Here is a 17,220-nt window from a genome sequence, read left to right on the forward strand (position 1 = left end):
TGCTCTCAAGCTCAGCAAAGATAACGAGTGTGGCAAGTCCAGTGAAGACGGCACGCACGGTGCTCTGGGAGCCCACAGCAGGCACTTCGCCCTCTCTCGGGGGCTCAGGGACCTAGAGAACACAAAGCAGTGCTCAAGGATGGGAAAGGCAATCAGGCCGAGGGAAAAGCTTATACAAAGGCTCAGGACAAGAGAAGGGGGCGCATGGGACCATGGGAAGCAACCGGTTCTGTCACAGAAAAAGGGAGCAGAGAGGAGAGCTAGAGAAACTGTCTAGGGCCAGGTCCTGAGTACCTCCCACACCAGACTCGGCACCCAAGTGTTAAGGAAGCCTGTGTTCTCTTGGAACCCGAGGACGGCGACCTCTTCCTGCCCACCACCCGGGTGGCTCAGACCAAACAACTGTGGGCGAGTGGCAGCTCCAGAGCTAAGGAGTCTGCTGCGGGGAAAGCAGGAGCACACACCGAGGATCGGGCAGAAGTGATTTTACAGTGATCTGCTCCACCCACGCCCACGGTGTGACACACCCCTATGTGCCTCTTGCAGCCAGAGGACTAGGACAGAATCCGCCATATTCTGGCTGAAAACAGGATGACATGCTGGTCCTACTGTTTTTAATTACGGAAATCAAGTTGAACATACAAGCCTGTAAACACTGAAATACAGAAATACATAAGCTGCTTTCTAAAACTCTTACTCGAAAACAACACAAATCTGCATGAGGTCCCTCCGGCTACGGGGTGGTGTGGAAGAGAGGGAGACTTTGTAATCGGGCTGACAGTGCAGTGAACTGAAAGGTGGAAGGTGTCCTGTGGAACCAGAGAACGTGGACACAATGCGTGGTCACCAGCAGACGGGCACAGGGGCAGTTAGTTTGCACTCGTACTTGGCTGTGGCTCTCCCTGCTGCTGCTCTTTTGTCTTTGGCTTTTTCTTCTTCTTCTGTTTGGAGAGGCAGCTCAAAGCGGACTCGCCATTTCTCAGAGCAGGCATGAGCACGGGCAGCTTGCCAGACTGAGTTGGATACTTGGTTTTCAGGTCATCTTTAAACAATGGTTGGGAGAGTAAATGGCGCAGCTCCTTCTTCAGGACCTTCATCTGCTTTTGCCTCCGGCGCTCTTCTTGCTGGTCAGCTTTTCCTCCTGGAAACACAACAGGAAAAGGATCACATTTACGGGAAGACAGCTTCCCTTGATGGCTAATACTCTTGAGGACAATGTTTTGGAACTCGTCTGAAGAGGCAGAAGCTGGTGTTGACTAACTTCTAACACAGTTTAGGAGGGATACTCAGGGCCACTCTGTCCTTTACCTCACACCACACCCTCTAAGACAGAAATTATCTTCACCTTACAGTCCAGGAAACTCAAGAGGTCACTTGCGCTGCCTGTCAAACAGATCAGAACCCAAGTCTCCAAACTTGATTATGTTTTCTCCAACAACCCACCCACTTGCAGCCTGGGGTTTGACAACTCGACAGCTACAGACCCCTCAGAAGACAGGCAACACCACTCAGGCAGCCCGGCTCTCCTGGACCTCCCACCAGCACTGCGACCGCACCTGCAGCGGCGGCACAGCCCCAGGGCTCCACCCAGCCTGTCCTCAGGAAGGACGCCAGAGCCCCACACACCTACAGCATAAGCCCCAAGCCCGGGCACCAGGCCAGCGAGCTCAGTCATCCAGCCCACTGGTCTGGTTGCTGGCTTCTATGCTAAGCACAGTAGTGTGTCTGCCTCTGCATCTGCTGGCACTGGCACTGGCACTGGCACTGAGACGCCGGCATCCCAGCCGAGCTGCTCACCTGTGGGCTGCAAGGAGCACTGGCCCTAACTCTGATGCGGTCAGTTACAGATGTGGCTCCACCACTACCTAGAGGGACCGCACGGATGCACCCGAGTCCTTAGCCTCGGGCCCAGGTTAGAGCAGGGGCTCATTTGGTGGAGCTGTTTTCCAACACATATCACTTCCTTCTGTGAGCCCCTAGTTTCCCTAGTGAGAAGGATAATCATTTCTGCTGTTTATGTCATGAGACCATGGAGAAGACCAGGTGAGATGGTGACCACGGCTTCCTTAGCTTAGAAGACAGATATAGTAGTAATGACAATAATGAATCATCTGAAGATGTATTAAATACTTTCTACTTGCCAGTCACTGTTATAAGCACTTTAAAATTTTTTAAATGTATTGATTGTTTTGAGAAAGGGAAAGACAGAGAGAAAGAGAAGGGGGAGGGGGAGGGGGAAGAGAACCTGATTTGTTGTTTCACTTATGTACACATTAATTCATTGGCTGATTCCTGCACGTGCTCTGACCAGGGATGGAACCTGCAAACTCGGTGTATCGGGACAATGCGCTAACCAACTGAGCTACCTGGCCAGGGCTACTGTAAACACTTTAAATTCATTAAGTCAAGCCATCTTCACAACCACCCATAAGGCAGGTACAAAAAAACCTAGACACAGGGAGACTGAGAAACCAAGAAATCTGACCTGGTAACAGCCACTTAAGGGAGCGGGCCGGCACTCAAACATGAGCAGTCCAGCCACAGAGACTGCTCCGAAGTCACTGTCTTCCACACGTGAGTGGGAGCTGAAGGCTCCAGACAAGACAGAGGGAACAAAGGCTGAGGGCTTTAGGCTCATCTGGGACTAGGGCCTGTCACAAAGAAGAAAAGGCATCTTGCCGATTTTGACAGAACCCACGGTAGTGGGGAGGTTCCAGCAAGACCAAAGTCGAAGGGAAAACAAAAGACAAGCTGAATGCGCCCTTGCTCAAGTCCCGCCCAGCCCACCTACCCTTATACATGTCTTCGTCCAGCTCAATCTCCAGGGCAGCTGCTGCCTGCTCGATCCAGGAGTTGTGCAGACAAGCCTGGAAGTTCCGATACTCCGCTTTCTCGATCTGTCGAGCCAGCTGGATTCGCTCCTAGAAAAGGAACAGAAAGTGTTCATCTGATAAAGGGTTCAGGACGCTGGGAAGCAAAGTCTATTAAAGCTGTGTCTTTTAAACCACCCTGAGATCAGTGGTTCGTGATAAAAAGGCAGAGGGCAATCAGTACATGTGAGTGTACCCAGAAAATCACAAGAGCTGGTGTTTCAAACAAACCTGCACCGCCTCCCAGGAGCCCACCGTGGTCGGACTGCCAGTCTACAGGTACGCAAGGAAATTCTTTCCCAGGCACCGCAGCTGGCTTCCATAGCTGAGCCGAGACCCTGAAGCGCCCCAAGGGCGCAGAGTTAGGGCCCAGCTCTCAATCACAGGAACAACAAACTCAAAACTGCCTTCCCTCTCTTTCATGCTATCCTTGGAGAAAAACATTTCAACTCTCCCTCTCATGGGTGTTGAGGTCAGACCACAGTGACAGGACACACCAAAACAAAAAGGAAAGGTCTGGCAATGTGAGGGAGAGGAGCCACAGAGAGCCAGGGTGGCTGCTGACCCTCCTTCCCTAAGGTTACCCTCTCATCTCACCTTTACATTTGCAACCCCCACCGTCTTTCCCCACATGGCTGACATGCCTTCTAGGCCAGAGGAGATAACGGTTCTTGACTGTTCCAAGATTTACTCCCTCAATTCCTGGAATTTCATCTCCTCTTCACCTCTTCGCCTTCAGGAAGCTGGGAGGAAACCTCATCTCCTACCAATGCGACCATGTGCCCACTAGCCCCACAGGACTCCATCTGTACTGAACTTGAGCATGACCCTGGCCTGCCCATAGCCAGTGGATCTCCAGAGAACGCACCCCGCTTTGCTATCTGATGCACTCCGGCCCACAGTAAGCAGTACCCACTGACTGCCTATAACGTTAAAATAAAACCCCAAAGGTAGGAATTATTGGCATCTGCTTCAGGACTATGACAAACCTTGAGTATCTGCCTCAGCAAGACAGGCTGACCTTCCCTCCCTACAACCATCCCACGGGATGTCCAGGCAGCAGGGCTTACTGCCCTGTCCAGAGGAGGTGGAGAAGGCTTCAGACACAGACAGTGCAGAAAGGGTTCAGGATAAAAATTCCTCTTTTGGCCACTCACTCTATCCTCCTTATGCCAGGTCCAGTGCCCCATTCCATTGTTTTTGTGTTTATTTGTATGTATCTCCCCGTTTAGCTCTTGGCAGAATCACTACTTAGTTTCCAAGGGTTAGACCTGCAAGGTGAGGGAGCACGATCCCTCCCCTCATTAGCACTAGGCCTTCCGCTTCTCTTTACCTTGACTGCGTCCATGTACTTTGTCTCCACAGGGAACAGTGGGATGTCCTCATCTTTCTTGAGGGTTTTGTAAATCTTCTTAAAGTTGATCACGTCCTCAGGCCCAATCAGCATCAGGCTGAGACCTTCATTGGTAGCACGTGCAGTTCGACCACTTCGGTGGACATAAATCTCCGAGGTGCGAGGGACCTGTCAAAGGAGGAACCGGGAGGTCAACATATGGCCATCACCAAACAGTGTCCTCCCCTCAGTGCAGCAACACAATGCTGGATCCTCCTCCCTCTCAGCCAGGCAGCTAGGAACCTCTCCAGCATGTGGACTGGTCCAGCCCTTTCCCCCCAGTCCCACATTGAAACTGTCCCCAGGTTTATTCCTCATTCATTGTACAGGCTCTGCCCTGGTTCAGGCCTTCGGACTTCTCAAGAGGAAAATGGTAGTCACTTCTCCTTTGGTCTCTGATCCTCGCCACGCTCCCTGACCCAGCCCAAAGCTGCCAGTGTCGTCTTCTTGAGACAGAGTTCTGACCATTATATCCTCTCTAAAAACTCCACTGGTTCTTCATGGACTCTGCATGGATGACTGATGATAGTAATCATAACAAACATTTATTGATTACAATGTGCCAGGCGATTCTAAGCACTCTGCATGTATTATCCCACTTATTCCTCACAAGTGGATGCTTTTAAGATTATCTATATTATAGAACAGGAAAACCAAAACACAGATATTAAGCAATTCCTCCTAGGTTATCCAACTACAGTAAGTGGTGAAGCCAGGATTCGAACTGAAGTAGGCCAGTTCCAAAGACCTTGCTAACCCTAAGCCAAGCTGTCTTTACAACAATATATATTATATTATTCACTGATAATGTGGCAGGGTCCTGACCCCTCTGCTTCCCCTACTCTCATGGTACACCACTAATCAATATCAGTCTTCTCCAACGAGCCCAGATAACGCTCAACATCTTTTCCAATGCAGTGCTCTAAGCGCCATTATGAAAGGGCCATAATGGTGCTAGAAATGAGATCTATTGCCACTCCTCCCTTTCCTCTCCCAACACAACCCCTCTTCTCACTCAGATAACTGCCCACTCCCCCTGTTCTTTCCTCCTTCCTTTCCTACCTCTACATGCCCACATCCTTCCTACCCTTAAATGCCAAGCATCTTTAGTTTTTTAATTGATTATGTTTTATTCATTTTTTTATTTTTATTTATTTTTATTTTTTATTTTTTTTTTTTATCCTCACCCGAGGACATTTTTCCATTTTTTGTTCAGGTAGAGTGGGAGGGAGAGAGAGGAAGAGAGAGAGAGAGGGAAACATCGATGTGAAAGGGACACATCGAGTGGCTGCCACCCGCACGACCAACCAGGGCCGGGGACAAACTGCAACCGAGGTACGCGCCCTTAGCGGGAACCGAACCCGGGTCTCTCAGGACCGCAGGCCGACGCTCTAACCGCTGAGCCAAACCGGCCAGGGCTATTCATTTTTTTAGAGAGGAAGCGAGAGAAAGAAACATCGATCAGTGAGAAACATCGACTGGCTGCCTCCCGCATGCCCTCTATTGGGGATGAAGCTGGCAACCCAGGCATGTGCCTTGACTAGGAATCGAACCAGTGACCTCTTGGTGCATGGGACAACACACAATCCACTGAGCCACACAGTCAGGGCAATGTTTTTTATTTTGCATTGGTTGATTCTTATGTGTTCTGACTAGGGATTGAACCCGTAACCTTGGAATATCAGGACGCTGTTCTAACCGAGCTACCCAGCCAGGACTCTCTCCCATTGTATTTTGAAACTTTCAAATATCTTCTGCCTTAATCTATGGCTGTAGTCACCTCATCTCCTCTAGTGGATTTGCTACTTTTTAGGGGCTAGAACTGTATATTGTCATGGGATATAACTTTCACAAAGATCGACCCAGCCTCTTCCCCAAAAAGATTTGCTAAACTGAATTGCCACCCTAAAAAAACATTTTCTTAAGCATGAAGGACTAAAAAGGAGAAATAATAATGCCAGAATAGCTACCTTTATTGAGTACTTACACTGTGCTAGATGCTTCAGCAGCATTAGCTCATTTAATTCTCTCCTAACTCTATGGGGTAGATAACATTATTACTCCCAACTTACAATCAATGACACTGAAACCAGAAATGCTAAGTAACACGCCCAAAGCTAACCAACTATGAAGCAGCCAACACTCACCAAACCATGGAAGTGTGGCTCTAAAGCCCACACTCTCAGCACCACTCCATGCTAACATTCACTAGGGGCATGCACCAATATTAACGTCAGTATCAGCAGCCACTAACACTCATTAAGTGCTTACGATCTAAGCTCTTCAATGTAATAACTTATTTTACCTTAATAAGAACTTCAGAATTAGATACTATAATAACTGCCACTTAACAAATGAGAAAACAGTGGTACAAAGAGACTAAATAACTTGCTCAAAGTTATACAGCTGGGATTTAAGCGCAGGCAGGTCTTAACTATCACCCTTTTCTATTTCTCTACACCAAAGTAACCACTTTATATGCTAAACTGATTAACCCCATTTCATGGAAGAAACTAAGACTTTAATCTCCCAGTGTCATGTAGCTTGCCCGAGTAAAAGAGAAAGGGGCTCTCTGATATCAGGCAATGCCAAGAGGTTCTGAGAATAAACCTCACCAGTATTCCAAAAATGGCAGCAGTAGTCTGTCACTAGATGCCAGTGGTACTCTCTGTTGCATGAGGCTTTGAGACTGATAATTCCTCCTTCCTCTCCCAACCATTCTTTAAAAATTCCCCATTTGATGCTGGGAAATGTCTACAATGCCCCTACCTGGTAATGGATGACATGCTGGACTTTAGGAATATCCAGGCCCCGAGCTGCCACGTCTGTTGCCAGGAGAACACAACTGTGATAAAGAAAGAAAGCTCATTAACAATGCCTAATAGCTAGCACTAATCAAAGTCTTACCGCCTGCTGAGTACTCTAAACACTATAGCCCTTACAAACCCTTACAAATACTATGTATGTATCTCCCTTTAACCTAGGCTCAGAGACATTAACTTCCCAAGGTACACACATGGCTGTAACGAACAAGCCCCACTCTGAATACTAAAGACCACCTCAAGTGAATTAAGTGAAGCCACACATATTCCAGGTGGGTGACCTCACCTCCTATCACTCTCCCACTTCCTTCCTTCCTGTTACACAGGTGGCCTTGCTCTTCCTCAAACATGCCGAACATGCCCTTGCCTTCAAGCCTTTGCACTTGTTATACCTAAGGTCTTCCTCGATAGTCACATTTCCTTCCTCCATTCTCTACTCCAAGTTCACCTTATCAGAGAAGCCTCCCTGGCCACACACACAGTCTGCACAACTCCCCATACAACTTTATTATTTAGCACTTACTAGCTCCTGACAAACGATACACTTACTTTTCAGTTTACTGTTTCCCTCCACTGGAACATAAACTCCATGAGACCCTGCATTATTCACTGTGCTATGACCAGCCCCTACAACAATGCCTGGTTCACAGTAAGAACTTGATAGTATGTGTGGGGTGATGTTTCTTAATGTATGCATAGTTTGAAAAAAGTCAAAACACTTGAGGTCTGTCTTAAAGACTAAGATTCTGGGCCCTTCAGGGTCTGAACTCCCTGTACCTCTGAGGTAGGGATGAGAATTATGATGCAAACTAAAGTATGTAAACCATTACAAACTTTAAAGTTTGGAAACCACTGCTCTAAGTCAAGGTAGGCAAAGTTTTTCTATAAAGGGCCAGATTGTAAATTATTTTTGACTTTGTGGGTGATAGTCTCTGTTGAAACTACTCAACTCTGCTGTTATAGTGCAAACACAGGCACAGACAATACATGAATGGGCCTTGCTGTGTTCCAATAAAAATGTACTAATAATGCCTGGCTGGTGTGGCTCAGTGAACTGAGCAGTATCCCATGGACTGAGAGGTCCTGTTTCAATTCCCAGTCAGGAAACATGCCTGGGTTGGAGGCTTGATCCCCAATGAGGGGGCATGTATGAGGCAGCTGATCAGTGTTTCTCACATCAACGTTTCGCTCTCACATCAATGTTTCTCTTTCTCCCTTCCTCTCTCTCTCAAAAAAATAAAAACTTATTTTAAAAAGATTTTTACTAATAAAAACAGGCAGTGAGCCCTGGCCAGGTAGCTCAGTTGGTTAGAGCATTGTCCCAGTGCACTAAGGGTGTAATTTCAATCCCCAGTCAGGGCACGTACAAGAATCAACCAATGAATGCCTAAGGAAGTGGAACAACAAATCAGTATTTCTCTCTCTCTAAAAAAAATCAATTAAACAAACAAAAACAGGGACTGGGCCCATGAGGCAGTTTGCCGAGCTCTGATCCAGTAAACCACTAACTCTACCTACCAACATTCAAAGGGAGTTAACCAGATACTTGTTCTGGAAACGAATCACCCTGTAACCTGACAAAAAACACTGTGGGCAGATGCCGATTCAGATCAGCCTCCACCTCCCCGACCCTCATCTTGACAATCTGCATCTGCTGCCAGAGCATGTGGGGGCACAGTATGAGCCCTGGAATCTGCCAGGCGGAGAAACCTTGGGCAAGCTGACTAGCTTTTCCAGACCTTACTGTTTTCACCTATGAGAATAAGAAGTGAAAGTAAAGCTAACGTTTAGCAAGTACATACTACATGCCAGGCATTGTTCTGAACACTTTATATGAATAAATTCACTTAATCTTCATAGCAGCTCTCTGAGGTGGCTTCCACTATCACACTAATTATGAGACAACTGAAAGAGAGAAGGAATTTGACCAGCTAGAATCGGCACAGCCAGGATTTGATTTCAGGCAGTCTGGTTCCATCTGTGCTCTTAACTATCAATCTATTCTGCTTCTCCTCAAGAATGTGAGACGTGTGCCCTGGCCAGTTTGGCTCAGCGGTTAGAGCGTCAGCCTGTGGTCCAGAGAGACCCAGGTTCGGTTCCCGCTAAGGGCATGTACCTCGGTTGCAGTCTGTCCCCGCCCTGGTTGGTCGTGCGGGTGGCAGCCACTCGATGTGTCCCTTTCACGTCGATGTTTCTCTCTCTCTCCCTCCCACTCTATCTGAACAAAAAATGGAAAAATGTCCTCGGGTGAGGATAAAAAATAAAAAAAAGTCAGAAGTGAATGAATGTAGTAATGTATCTAAAATACCAGCACAGTACTTAAATCTATTGCTAAGTGTTCAGTAATGGTGGGTATTATTGTCACCATTGCTCATTATCAGGAAGTTTCTGTTGGGCATTAGCAGCCACCAAATGCACTAGGTGAGGGTGAGCCTACCTCATGCTGTGCAAAACAAGGATGCCTTCCAGTGATAAGGCCCCCATGACAGAAGGAAGCTTCCCGCTGTCTCCCCACCACCCCGGCAACCTTGCCCCAGTGGCTAGAGGTTGAGCTCTGGGACAGTCCTGACTTACTCTTCCAGACGAGCAAACTGCTCCAGGTTTCTGAGCCTCTGCTTCTGGTGCATGCAGGCATGGAGGGTCAGCGGCATGATGTCTAAGACTTTGAGGAGCCCGGAGAGGCGTTTGATGCAGGAAATACTGTTGGCAAACACTAAGGTGCGGCCTGGATACTGCATCAGGAAGTAGTACAGGTATAAGTCTTTCTCATCATTCTCACAATGGATCTTGGTCTCTGTCAGTGTCTCCACTGTGGCCTCATTTCTTGTGAGGTCAATGACCTTGGGCTTGCCCCTCATGCCAATCTTCTGCATGAGAAGGTCAAGTTTGGCAGTTTTGTCAATTTTCTTGGTGTGCTTCTTGTGAAGGATTCGAGCAGGAGCTTGATGTACCAGGGTCAGTGTGGCAGAAAAAACAAGTGTCTGTCTCTTCGGGTTGTACTGGGAGTCGCTGAGCATCTCTAGCAGCTGTGAGAGCTCAGCAAAGTGGCCTTTCTCAACCATCCGGTCAGCCTCATCGATCACCAGGCACCTGAGATGACGACAGACCCGCATAAGCTGGCAAAGGGCAGGTAAGAGGAATCACCTAGAGCACTCTACCACCCGCCCCCCTCAACCCCTCCCCTCATGAGGGCCTCAACTAATCTTCATGCATGCTTGGTTTTCTAAAGGCCAAGGTCTGGCTGCTACCACATCATGACGCATTGTGACAGGGAGGAGGCCCACTTCAGAACGGACGGGTGGACTGCCGGCTCTCACCTGAGCTGCCGCAGGTTGCTCAGATGAGGGTGCTTCTCTTTGACTAGCTCCCACAGCCGGCCGGGCGTGGCGACCACAATCTCAGGCTGGCGGTTCAGCATCCTCTGCTGTTTCTGCGTGGACATGCCACCAACCAAAATAGCCGTTTTAATTCCTATGGTACACAAACATAAGGGACACTGTTGTTCAGTTTAGCTGCTTTTCTTCCACAGCTGACACAGGCACCCCCAGGTTAGCAGAGGCAGTCAGGTACCCACATAGCTCCCCTCTCCAGGGGGTGCTGAGAGCTGACATGGCCTTACTGCTGGGGCCACTCCGGAGGACTTACCAAGTCTTCTAGGATCTGGGCCTTGCCTACTTCCCGACCTCATTTTTCTCCTGCTTCCTCTCCAACCACAACAGAAGCGAAACATGTGAACCCAAACATGCTTACATACAAAGCTCCAGAAAAACTGAGCACTGCCACACTACAACTCTGGGAATAATGTTACTGTAGCCGTGACACACCTCCCCTAGGAGGCCCTGCCCATTCCCCTCAATCAGAATTAATCTGAATCTCTTCTAATGCCTAATATTCTTCTCTTCTTCCTGGTGGACGACTTCTCAAGGTATTCAGTGTGGAAGAAAAACACTCAGAGCCATGCAGACAAAGCACTTAGCAAAGTATGTCACACACAGTAAGAGCTTGGTAAATAACGGCTGCTTTTATTATAAAATGCAAACTCCCACTGCGCAGTTCTTCCCAAAGGAATTCCATGAGAGAATTAAGCTCTAATGCCCTAAGGCAGAGGTCCACAAAGTTTTTCCTAAAGGGTCAAGCATAGACATTTTTGACTTTGTGGGCTAAATGGTCTCTGACACAACTAACTAACTTGACTCCACTCTGCCTTGGTGGTACAAAAGCCAACATATAAACAAAGAGGTGTGGCTACACTTTACTTACAAGAACAGGTAGTTTGCCAAACCCTGCCCTAAGCATCCATTGTAGCCAAGAAATTAATACCCTGTGCATCTAGAATGGCATTAGCTATGTGACATTCTTAGGACAACTGAGAAAGTGTCACTCAATTTTCTGTAGACCTTAATTCTCTGGCAGATTAGAAAAGTTTCCCTAGAGGCAGTAACCACAGCTCATTCACCTTTGCCACCCCAGCACCTAGGACCCTCTCAGGAAATAGTTATTAAATGGAACTCAACTTCACCTGTAAACTTGGCCACAGCATCAATGTGTTGTTTGACCTGGACGGCTAGCTCTCGAGTGGGAGTCAGAACCAGCCCAAGGAGAGGACGCTTTGGATGTGATTTATAGGTGATGGTTTTGCCACCCAACTCTTGTTTTAGCTTTCCAGTCTGCTCTTCATCAAGCTTTTCCACTTTGCCCTCATCCTGTTTGGGGACAGGCTTCTCCCTGATCAGGGAAGAAGGTCCTTCACCAGCATCATCATCATCACAGAAGGGCAACACCTGGTCTGAGATGGCAGCACCAGTCTTGGCTCTTGCCTTGCTGGATGGTGTTCTAGCCTTCGTTCCAGCTTCAATGAGCAGTGCTTCTCCCTCAATTCCAACCTCATCAGACAAGGGTCCAGACTCTGTTTCAGCCCTGCTTGGTGATCCAGTCTCAGCTCCAGTCTCGCCAGGTGGCACTGCTGTGTTATTCACAGCTGGGGTAGGCTTCTTCACCAGCCACTGCAGCACGGAATGAATCATTGGAATGGCAAAGGCAAGAGTTTTCCCACTGCCTTAGAAGTAAAACAAACAAAAAACAGTGAGAATCAACAGATGCACATACCTTTGTCTTGGGGTCTTTCTTTTACATAGAATAAGGAACCCCTGAAATAGCAAAGTGCCACCCTGACCAAAGCCCCTCCACCCTACATAGGTTCCTTACAGCATTGTACCTATAACCAGGAGCGTGAGGAAAATCTGGCTAAATTGGCACTGAAACCTGAGGTCACCAATGACAAACTACAGACAAATGTCCAAGCAATGAAACACTACAGAGATGGGCAAGTTGTATGTTTTGTTGTTGTTGCTAAGGAAAAACACACAGTGGAGGAATAAGAAATGGAAATCCATATAATACTTTCCCAAGATATTTCTTTGATGGGGAAGGAAGAAGTAAAAAATATATATTTCTTAGTTTTTGAGAAAATTTTAAATTAACATACTTTTGTTAATTTACATACTTTTGTTTGAACATTTCCAACCTGGCCTCTGAATGTATATGGAGTCCAAATTCCTATCATCTTGGTGGTCAATACAAAACAAAACACCTCAAGCTGAGAATTTATAGTAGTTCCAAAGTTATAAAGCCTAGGCAGAAGCAATTAAATAAGCTCTGGAAGAAGAAACCTTTATCATAGGCCTCAAAGAAGTCTCACAAATAATTTTCAGAGGAAAATGAGCAGCTCTCAGAATGTAAAAACCCACAAGAAAACAAGCAGGAACTCTTAGAAGGAAAACAAAGAGCAAAATCAGACCCACAAAATTTCAGATAAGAAAACAGCCCTTTCCATTAGAAACAACGAAAGCTAGAAGACAGTGTAACCCTATTTGTATCTGAAGACCTGAAAAAGTAACCAACAATCTAGAACTCTATACTCGGTACAAATTTCTTTCAAAAACAAATGCAAGATAAAGATATTTCTAGGCATACAAAAACTGAAACAATTTATCATCAGACCTGAACTATAAAAAATATTAATCCTCATGCAGAAGAAAATCTAGATCAACAAAAAGGAACGAGGAGCACCAGAAATGGTAATGTGAGTAAATGTAAAAGATGTCTTTTTCTTATTTAAACTTCTCTTAAAAATAACTACCATTGACCATTTAAAGCAAAAAAAAAGTATTTTGAGATTTCTAAAACATATAAAGTATAACAAAAAGCACAAAGGAGAGAAAAAAATGAAAATATCAGAGGTTGCCTGGGGATGAAAAGGAAGGAGGCCAAGGAAGGAGAGATTACAAAGGGGCCCAAGGTATCTTGTGGGGGTGATGGGTGTATATATATATATGCATTATCTACACGGACAGCAGTTTGTCCACAGGCCCAAGCCTTTTTGAATCTGGGATGTGCAGATTCACAACATTCCATGCAGATGGCCTGATAATAGCTGTGGCAAAATTCCACAGTGGTTCACAACCTCGCCCCTCTACCTTTCAGAGACCCACTTCCAGGCCTCTGCAATCCCAACGCAATGCAGCCAAATGCTTACCAGCACAGACCCAGTCTAGAATCCAGTCACCACCATTTCAGCTGTGCAGTTTCAGGGACGCTGTCTATCCTTGGTGATGCCAAGCTTCCGCATCAGTAAGATAGGAATAATAATGGAGCTTAGCTCGGGGTGGCTGTGAGAACTTAACACAGGGCATTTTAAATGCTAAGTAAATGTTAAGTTGTCATTATTACCTCCATTCCTCTTCTTGGGGGTTTCCTCGCTCTTCCATCTATGTGACTCTTATACAAGACCCCCCCCAAGTTTCCTGACCACGTCCAGAAGGCACTAAGTGTCTAGATGGTCTAGTCATGTCATACAATATCGTAGTCACCAACCACATAAAGCTACTGAGCACTTAAAACGTGGTGACTCTAAATTGAGATGTGCTGCAAGTTCAAACTACACACCAGATTTTCAAAACTTAGTATAGAAAGAAATGTAAAATAGCTCATTAATAATTCTATGTAAATTACATATGAAATATTCTTTTATAAAATCAGTTAAATATATTGTTAAAATTAATTTCACCTCTCTTTTTTACATTTTTAACATGGCTCCTAGGAAATTTAAATTATATGTGGGTCACAGTATATATATATATATATATATAAAACTGCTGTTTTACTTGGACTAATAGTTCCAGGCAGTACAAGCTGCTCCCCACAGTCAGTAGTTTAGTCCACCCAGGGAAAGTCAACCTGTCACTGCTTCAAAATCTTAGCTGGTTTGGGGAGTGAGGGAACTTGAAACAATGCCTAGTCCCAACATCACCTCATGCCCACATCTGCCTACGAAGTCCACCTAATGGTTATCTACCATACACTCAAATCCTTCCAATGATGATAAACTCACCAACTCCCAAAGCAGTCCTTTTTATCTTTGGACAACTCAAGAATTAGACACTTCTTTCTTATACTAATGAAGACCTACCTCTCCAAAGGGCTGATCTGAGCCCTACTTTACTCCTCTGAGCCATTTAGAAAAGGCTCAAGAACAAGAAAAAACTACCATTTGCAGATCATTTACAATAAGTGTAAATTTTACTCTACTGTAGCATTTTACCTTTAACCCACACAGCAGAAGAAACAGGTACTGCTGTTATCTCCATTTTATAATGGGGCCTATACTGCTCAGAGAGATAAAGTGACTTGCCTAGGGTACCAATCAGGCACTGGAAGATTTCAACCCAGAGCTGGCTGACTTCTAAACACCTTCATTTAACACTGCTTTCCCGGTTATGATCCCAGCATCCCCTTCCCTCCCAGTCATCCAGACTGTTAGCAGCTACAGGTTCAATCCAAAAGCAATCTTGCCCTGGCCAGATAAGGGTGCCCTTACCTGTCTCAGCAGCCCCAAGGATGTCCAGTTTATCACGGATGGCAGGTGCCAAGGTGAGAGCTTGGATTGGTGTGGGTGCAGAGAAGCCTAGAAAGCTGAGTGCACGGAGAACTGGCTTGGGTACAAACAGATCCTTCCAAGCTGATACGTCTGCCTTCTGGTCACGCACTTCGGGTATCCATGTCTTTGCTTTTTTCGGTACCTTTGGAGTAGTACTCTGGGAAGGCTCCGATTTTTTTTTCCCTTTCTTTTTCTTCTTTTTTGAAATAGCCACGGCCAGGCTTCCTGATGCCATCTCCTCTACTTCTGGATCAGAACAAACTGTGCCATCTCCCTGGGGCTCTGGCTCAGCATCTTTGTCCTCAAACTCTTTCTGGGCACTGGTTCCTTCAGTTTCTACATCTTTGCTCTTTTTCAACTTCATCTTTTTCTTTGAGGAGCTACACTCTCCTTCCTCCTCTCCTTCTAAAACAGCTTGGGCCTTTCTCTTCTTGGGTTCCTCCTTTGAGAATAGACTGGAGGGATTCTTGGCAGGGGAGACCAAATGGTAATCTGTCAGTTCTTCAAAACATACCAGGTCATCCATCTGTCCATCTGCAAATATATTTGGGTCAATCTTCACTTGCTTCCATTTTCCCACAACCTTGATTCCCTTTGTCTGAAATTTGCCATAGCTTGGTGACTTTGGCCTTGATTTTTTCTCCTTCAACTTCATGGTTGCTGAAAACGAGAGAGAAATGTTCCATTATATTGGCAACTGAGAAGCACAGGATTCTGAGGCAATACATATTTTCTAAGCAGCCTATCGAATATCAGGCCCTGCAAAGAACTGATGACACAAAGATGACTCCAACACTGATGTTCCCGGCTAGAGAAGACCAAAGGAGGAAAGAAACACACCCACAAAGCAGGCAGCTTGGCCTGCACAGAGGGGACACAGAGACGGAGCAAAGATCTGAGCTAGATCGGGTCCGGATTCCAGATCCACTACTTACGGCATGTGTACCCTTGGAAAGCCCTATTTAACCCTCTCTGCATCTGTGTGCTCATCTGAGCTCACCATACAAGGAAGAAGGGCCTAATAATATCTAAATCACAAAATGTTTGATGCAAGCCATTTTGAAGGCAGAATAAAAAAAATTTTTATGGGAGGCGGGGGCTGAGGGGGCCTGCTTTATTAAAAGCCACCAGATTTTCTTCTTCTCAAATCTTGCCTCAAGAGGGAAAATAAATGCCCATTTCACCATTCTGACCTATGCAGATGGTTTAAAATCGCCCAGCTCTCTCATCACACGTGACGTAGAGAACCACCGAAGCACTCGTGTAGTTTGAGCGGAACTCAGAACGGCTAGGAAAACAGCACCCCGCGGAAAAGAGACCGAGGTGAACTCCGGTCTGAGGCCGGGCACCACTCGCCCGCTCTGCGTCTGTGCTGGGCATACGATGACCCCCGCGAGCCTCGGTTCCCTCGTCTGCAAAGCCGGGGTGCTGTGGCTATTCGTTTCCCGGGATCCTCAAGCGAACACCAAAGGGTGACGCACGTCAAAAACCGCTTGGCGCGGCGCCCCGCGAGGGGAGCACACCTGCACGCGGGAAGGCCCGCCCCCCGAACCCGCCGGCCAGGATCACACACAACCGAGGTCAACGACGAGAGGCGTGGGCGACGGGGGCGCAGACAGCCGCCCGCAAAGCACGCAGGGCCCGTCCTCCCGGCGCCCGGCCCCCTGATCTGCGCTTATGCCTGGCCCCACGCACGAACCGGAGAAGCCGAGGCCTCGGGCCTTGAAGCCCACAGCAGGGGCCCCGGCGCGAGGTCGGTAGGCTGCTTGGATAGGCCGCTCTCGCAGTACCCGAGAATCAATCGTGGCCAGAAGGGGCCCGCGACGGGCGCCCGGGAGCCCGCCCCCAGCTCCTCTCCAGCTCCGCCACGCACCGTGTGGAGACGCCGCCGCGGCTCCCTCAGACGCCGGCCGGCCAACCGCCTGCGAAGACGCCACCGAATGCTGCAGCGCGGACCGCAGTTCCGGGGCGGAGCTTACGCTCACGCACCTGAGCGCTCTGCGGCAGGAAGTCCCGCCCCCATTCTAGACGCCGCCACTTGATTCGCTGCCGCGCGGGACCTGGGCCTTCAGCCGGCGAGGGACGTGCAGGGAGATTAGACTGGGCTTCTGGGGCAGGGCTCCTTCCACGCCTAGGGAGCCGGCGGCGGCCGCTGGCTCCAGGCGGAAGGGCTCTAAGCCGGCTCACGCGCGGGCACGC

At 47.6% G+C, this 17,220-nt stretch overlaps 1 protein-coding gene across 2 annotated transcripts; it reads right to left on the bottom strand.

Moving 5' to 3' along the window:
- Positions 1 to 592: 592 nt before the first annotated feature.
- Positions 593 to 16,969, bottom strand: DDX24 (DEAD-box helicase 24). 2 transcript variants are annotated; one of them, XM_036279081.1, is made up of 9 exons: positions 16,895 to 16,969; positions 14,962 to 15,681; positions 11,605 to 12,141; positions 10,403 to 10,556; positions 9,660 to 10,175; positions 7,033 to 7,108; positions 4,204 to 4,392; positions 2,792 to 2,921; positions 593 to 1,141 (listed from the first exon to the last, which is right to left on the bottom strand). In XM_036279081.1, exons 2-9 carry the CDS (start codon positions 15,674 to 15,676, stop codon positions 870 to 872), a joined length of 2,589 nt encoding a protein of 862 aa, XP_036134974.1. In that variant the 5' UTR covers positions 15,677 to 15,681; positions 16,895 to 16,969; the 3' UTR covers positions 593 to 869. The 2 variants fall into 2 exon arrangements, with proteins under 2 accessions (XP_036134974.1, XP_036134984.1); XM_036279091.1 differs by lacking the exon at positions 16,895 to 16,969 and adding an exon at positions 16,721 to 16,868.
- Between the last annotated feature and the right edge of the window lie 251 nt (positions 16,970 to 17,220).

This window comes from Molossus molossus, unplaced genomic scaffold (genome assembly GCF_014108415.1).
Source record: "Molossus molossus isolate mMolMol1 unplaced genomic scaffold, mMolMol1.p scaffold_m16_p_1, whole genome shotgun sequence".
NCBI lineage: Eukaryota > Metazoa > Chordata > Mammalia > Chiroptera > Molossidae > Molossus > Molossus molossus.

What these genes read in the sequence shown, in the direction of transcription:
- DDX24 (XM_036279081.1), bottom strand. Translation starts at nt 15,676, where the DNA reads ATGAAGTTGAAGGAGAAAAAATCAAGGCCAAAGTCACCAAGCTATGGC. An exon ending in AGCATGTCATCCATTACCAG is followed by an intron (nt 4,393 to 7,032) that starts GTAGGGGCATTG and finishes CTCCTTTGACAG; the next exon opens with GTCCCTCGCACCTCGGAGAT. An exon ending in GGACGAAGACATGTATAAGG is followed by an intron (nt 1,142 to 2,791) that starts GTAGGTGGGCTG and finishes TTGTGTTTCCAG; the next exon opens with GAGGAAAAGCTGACCAGCAA.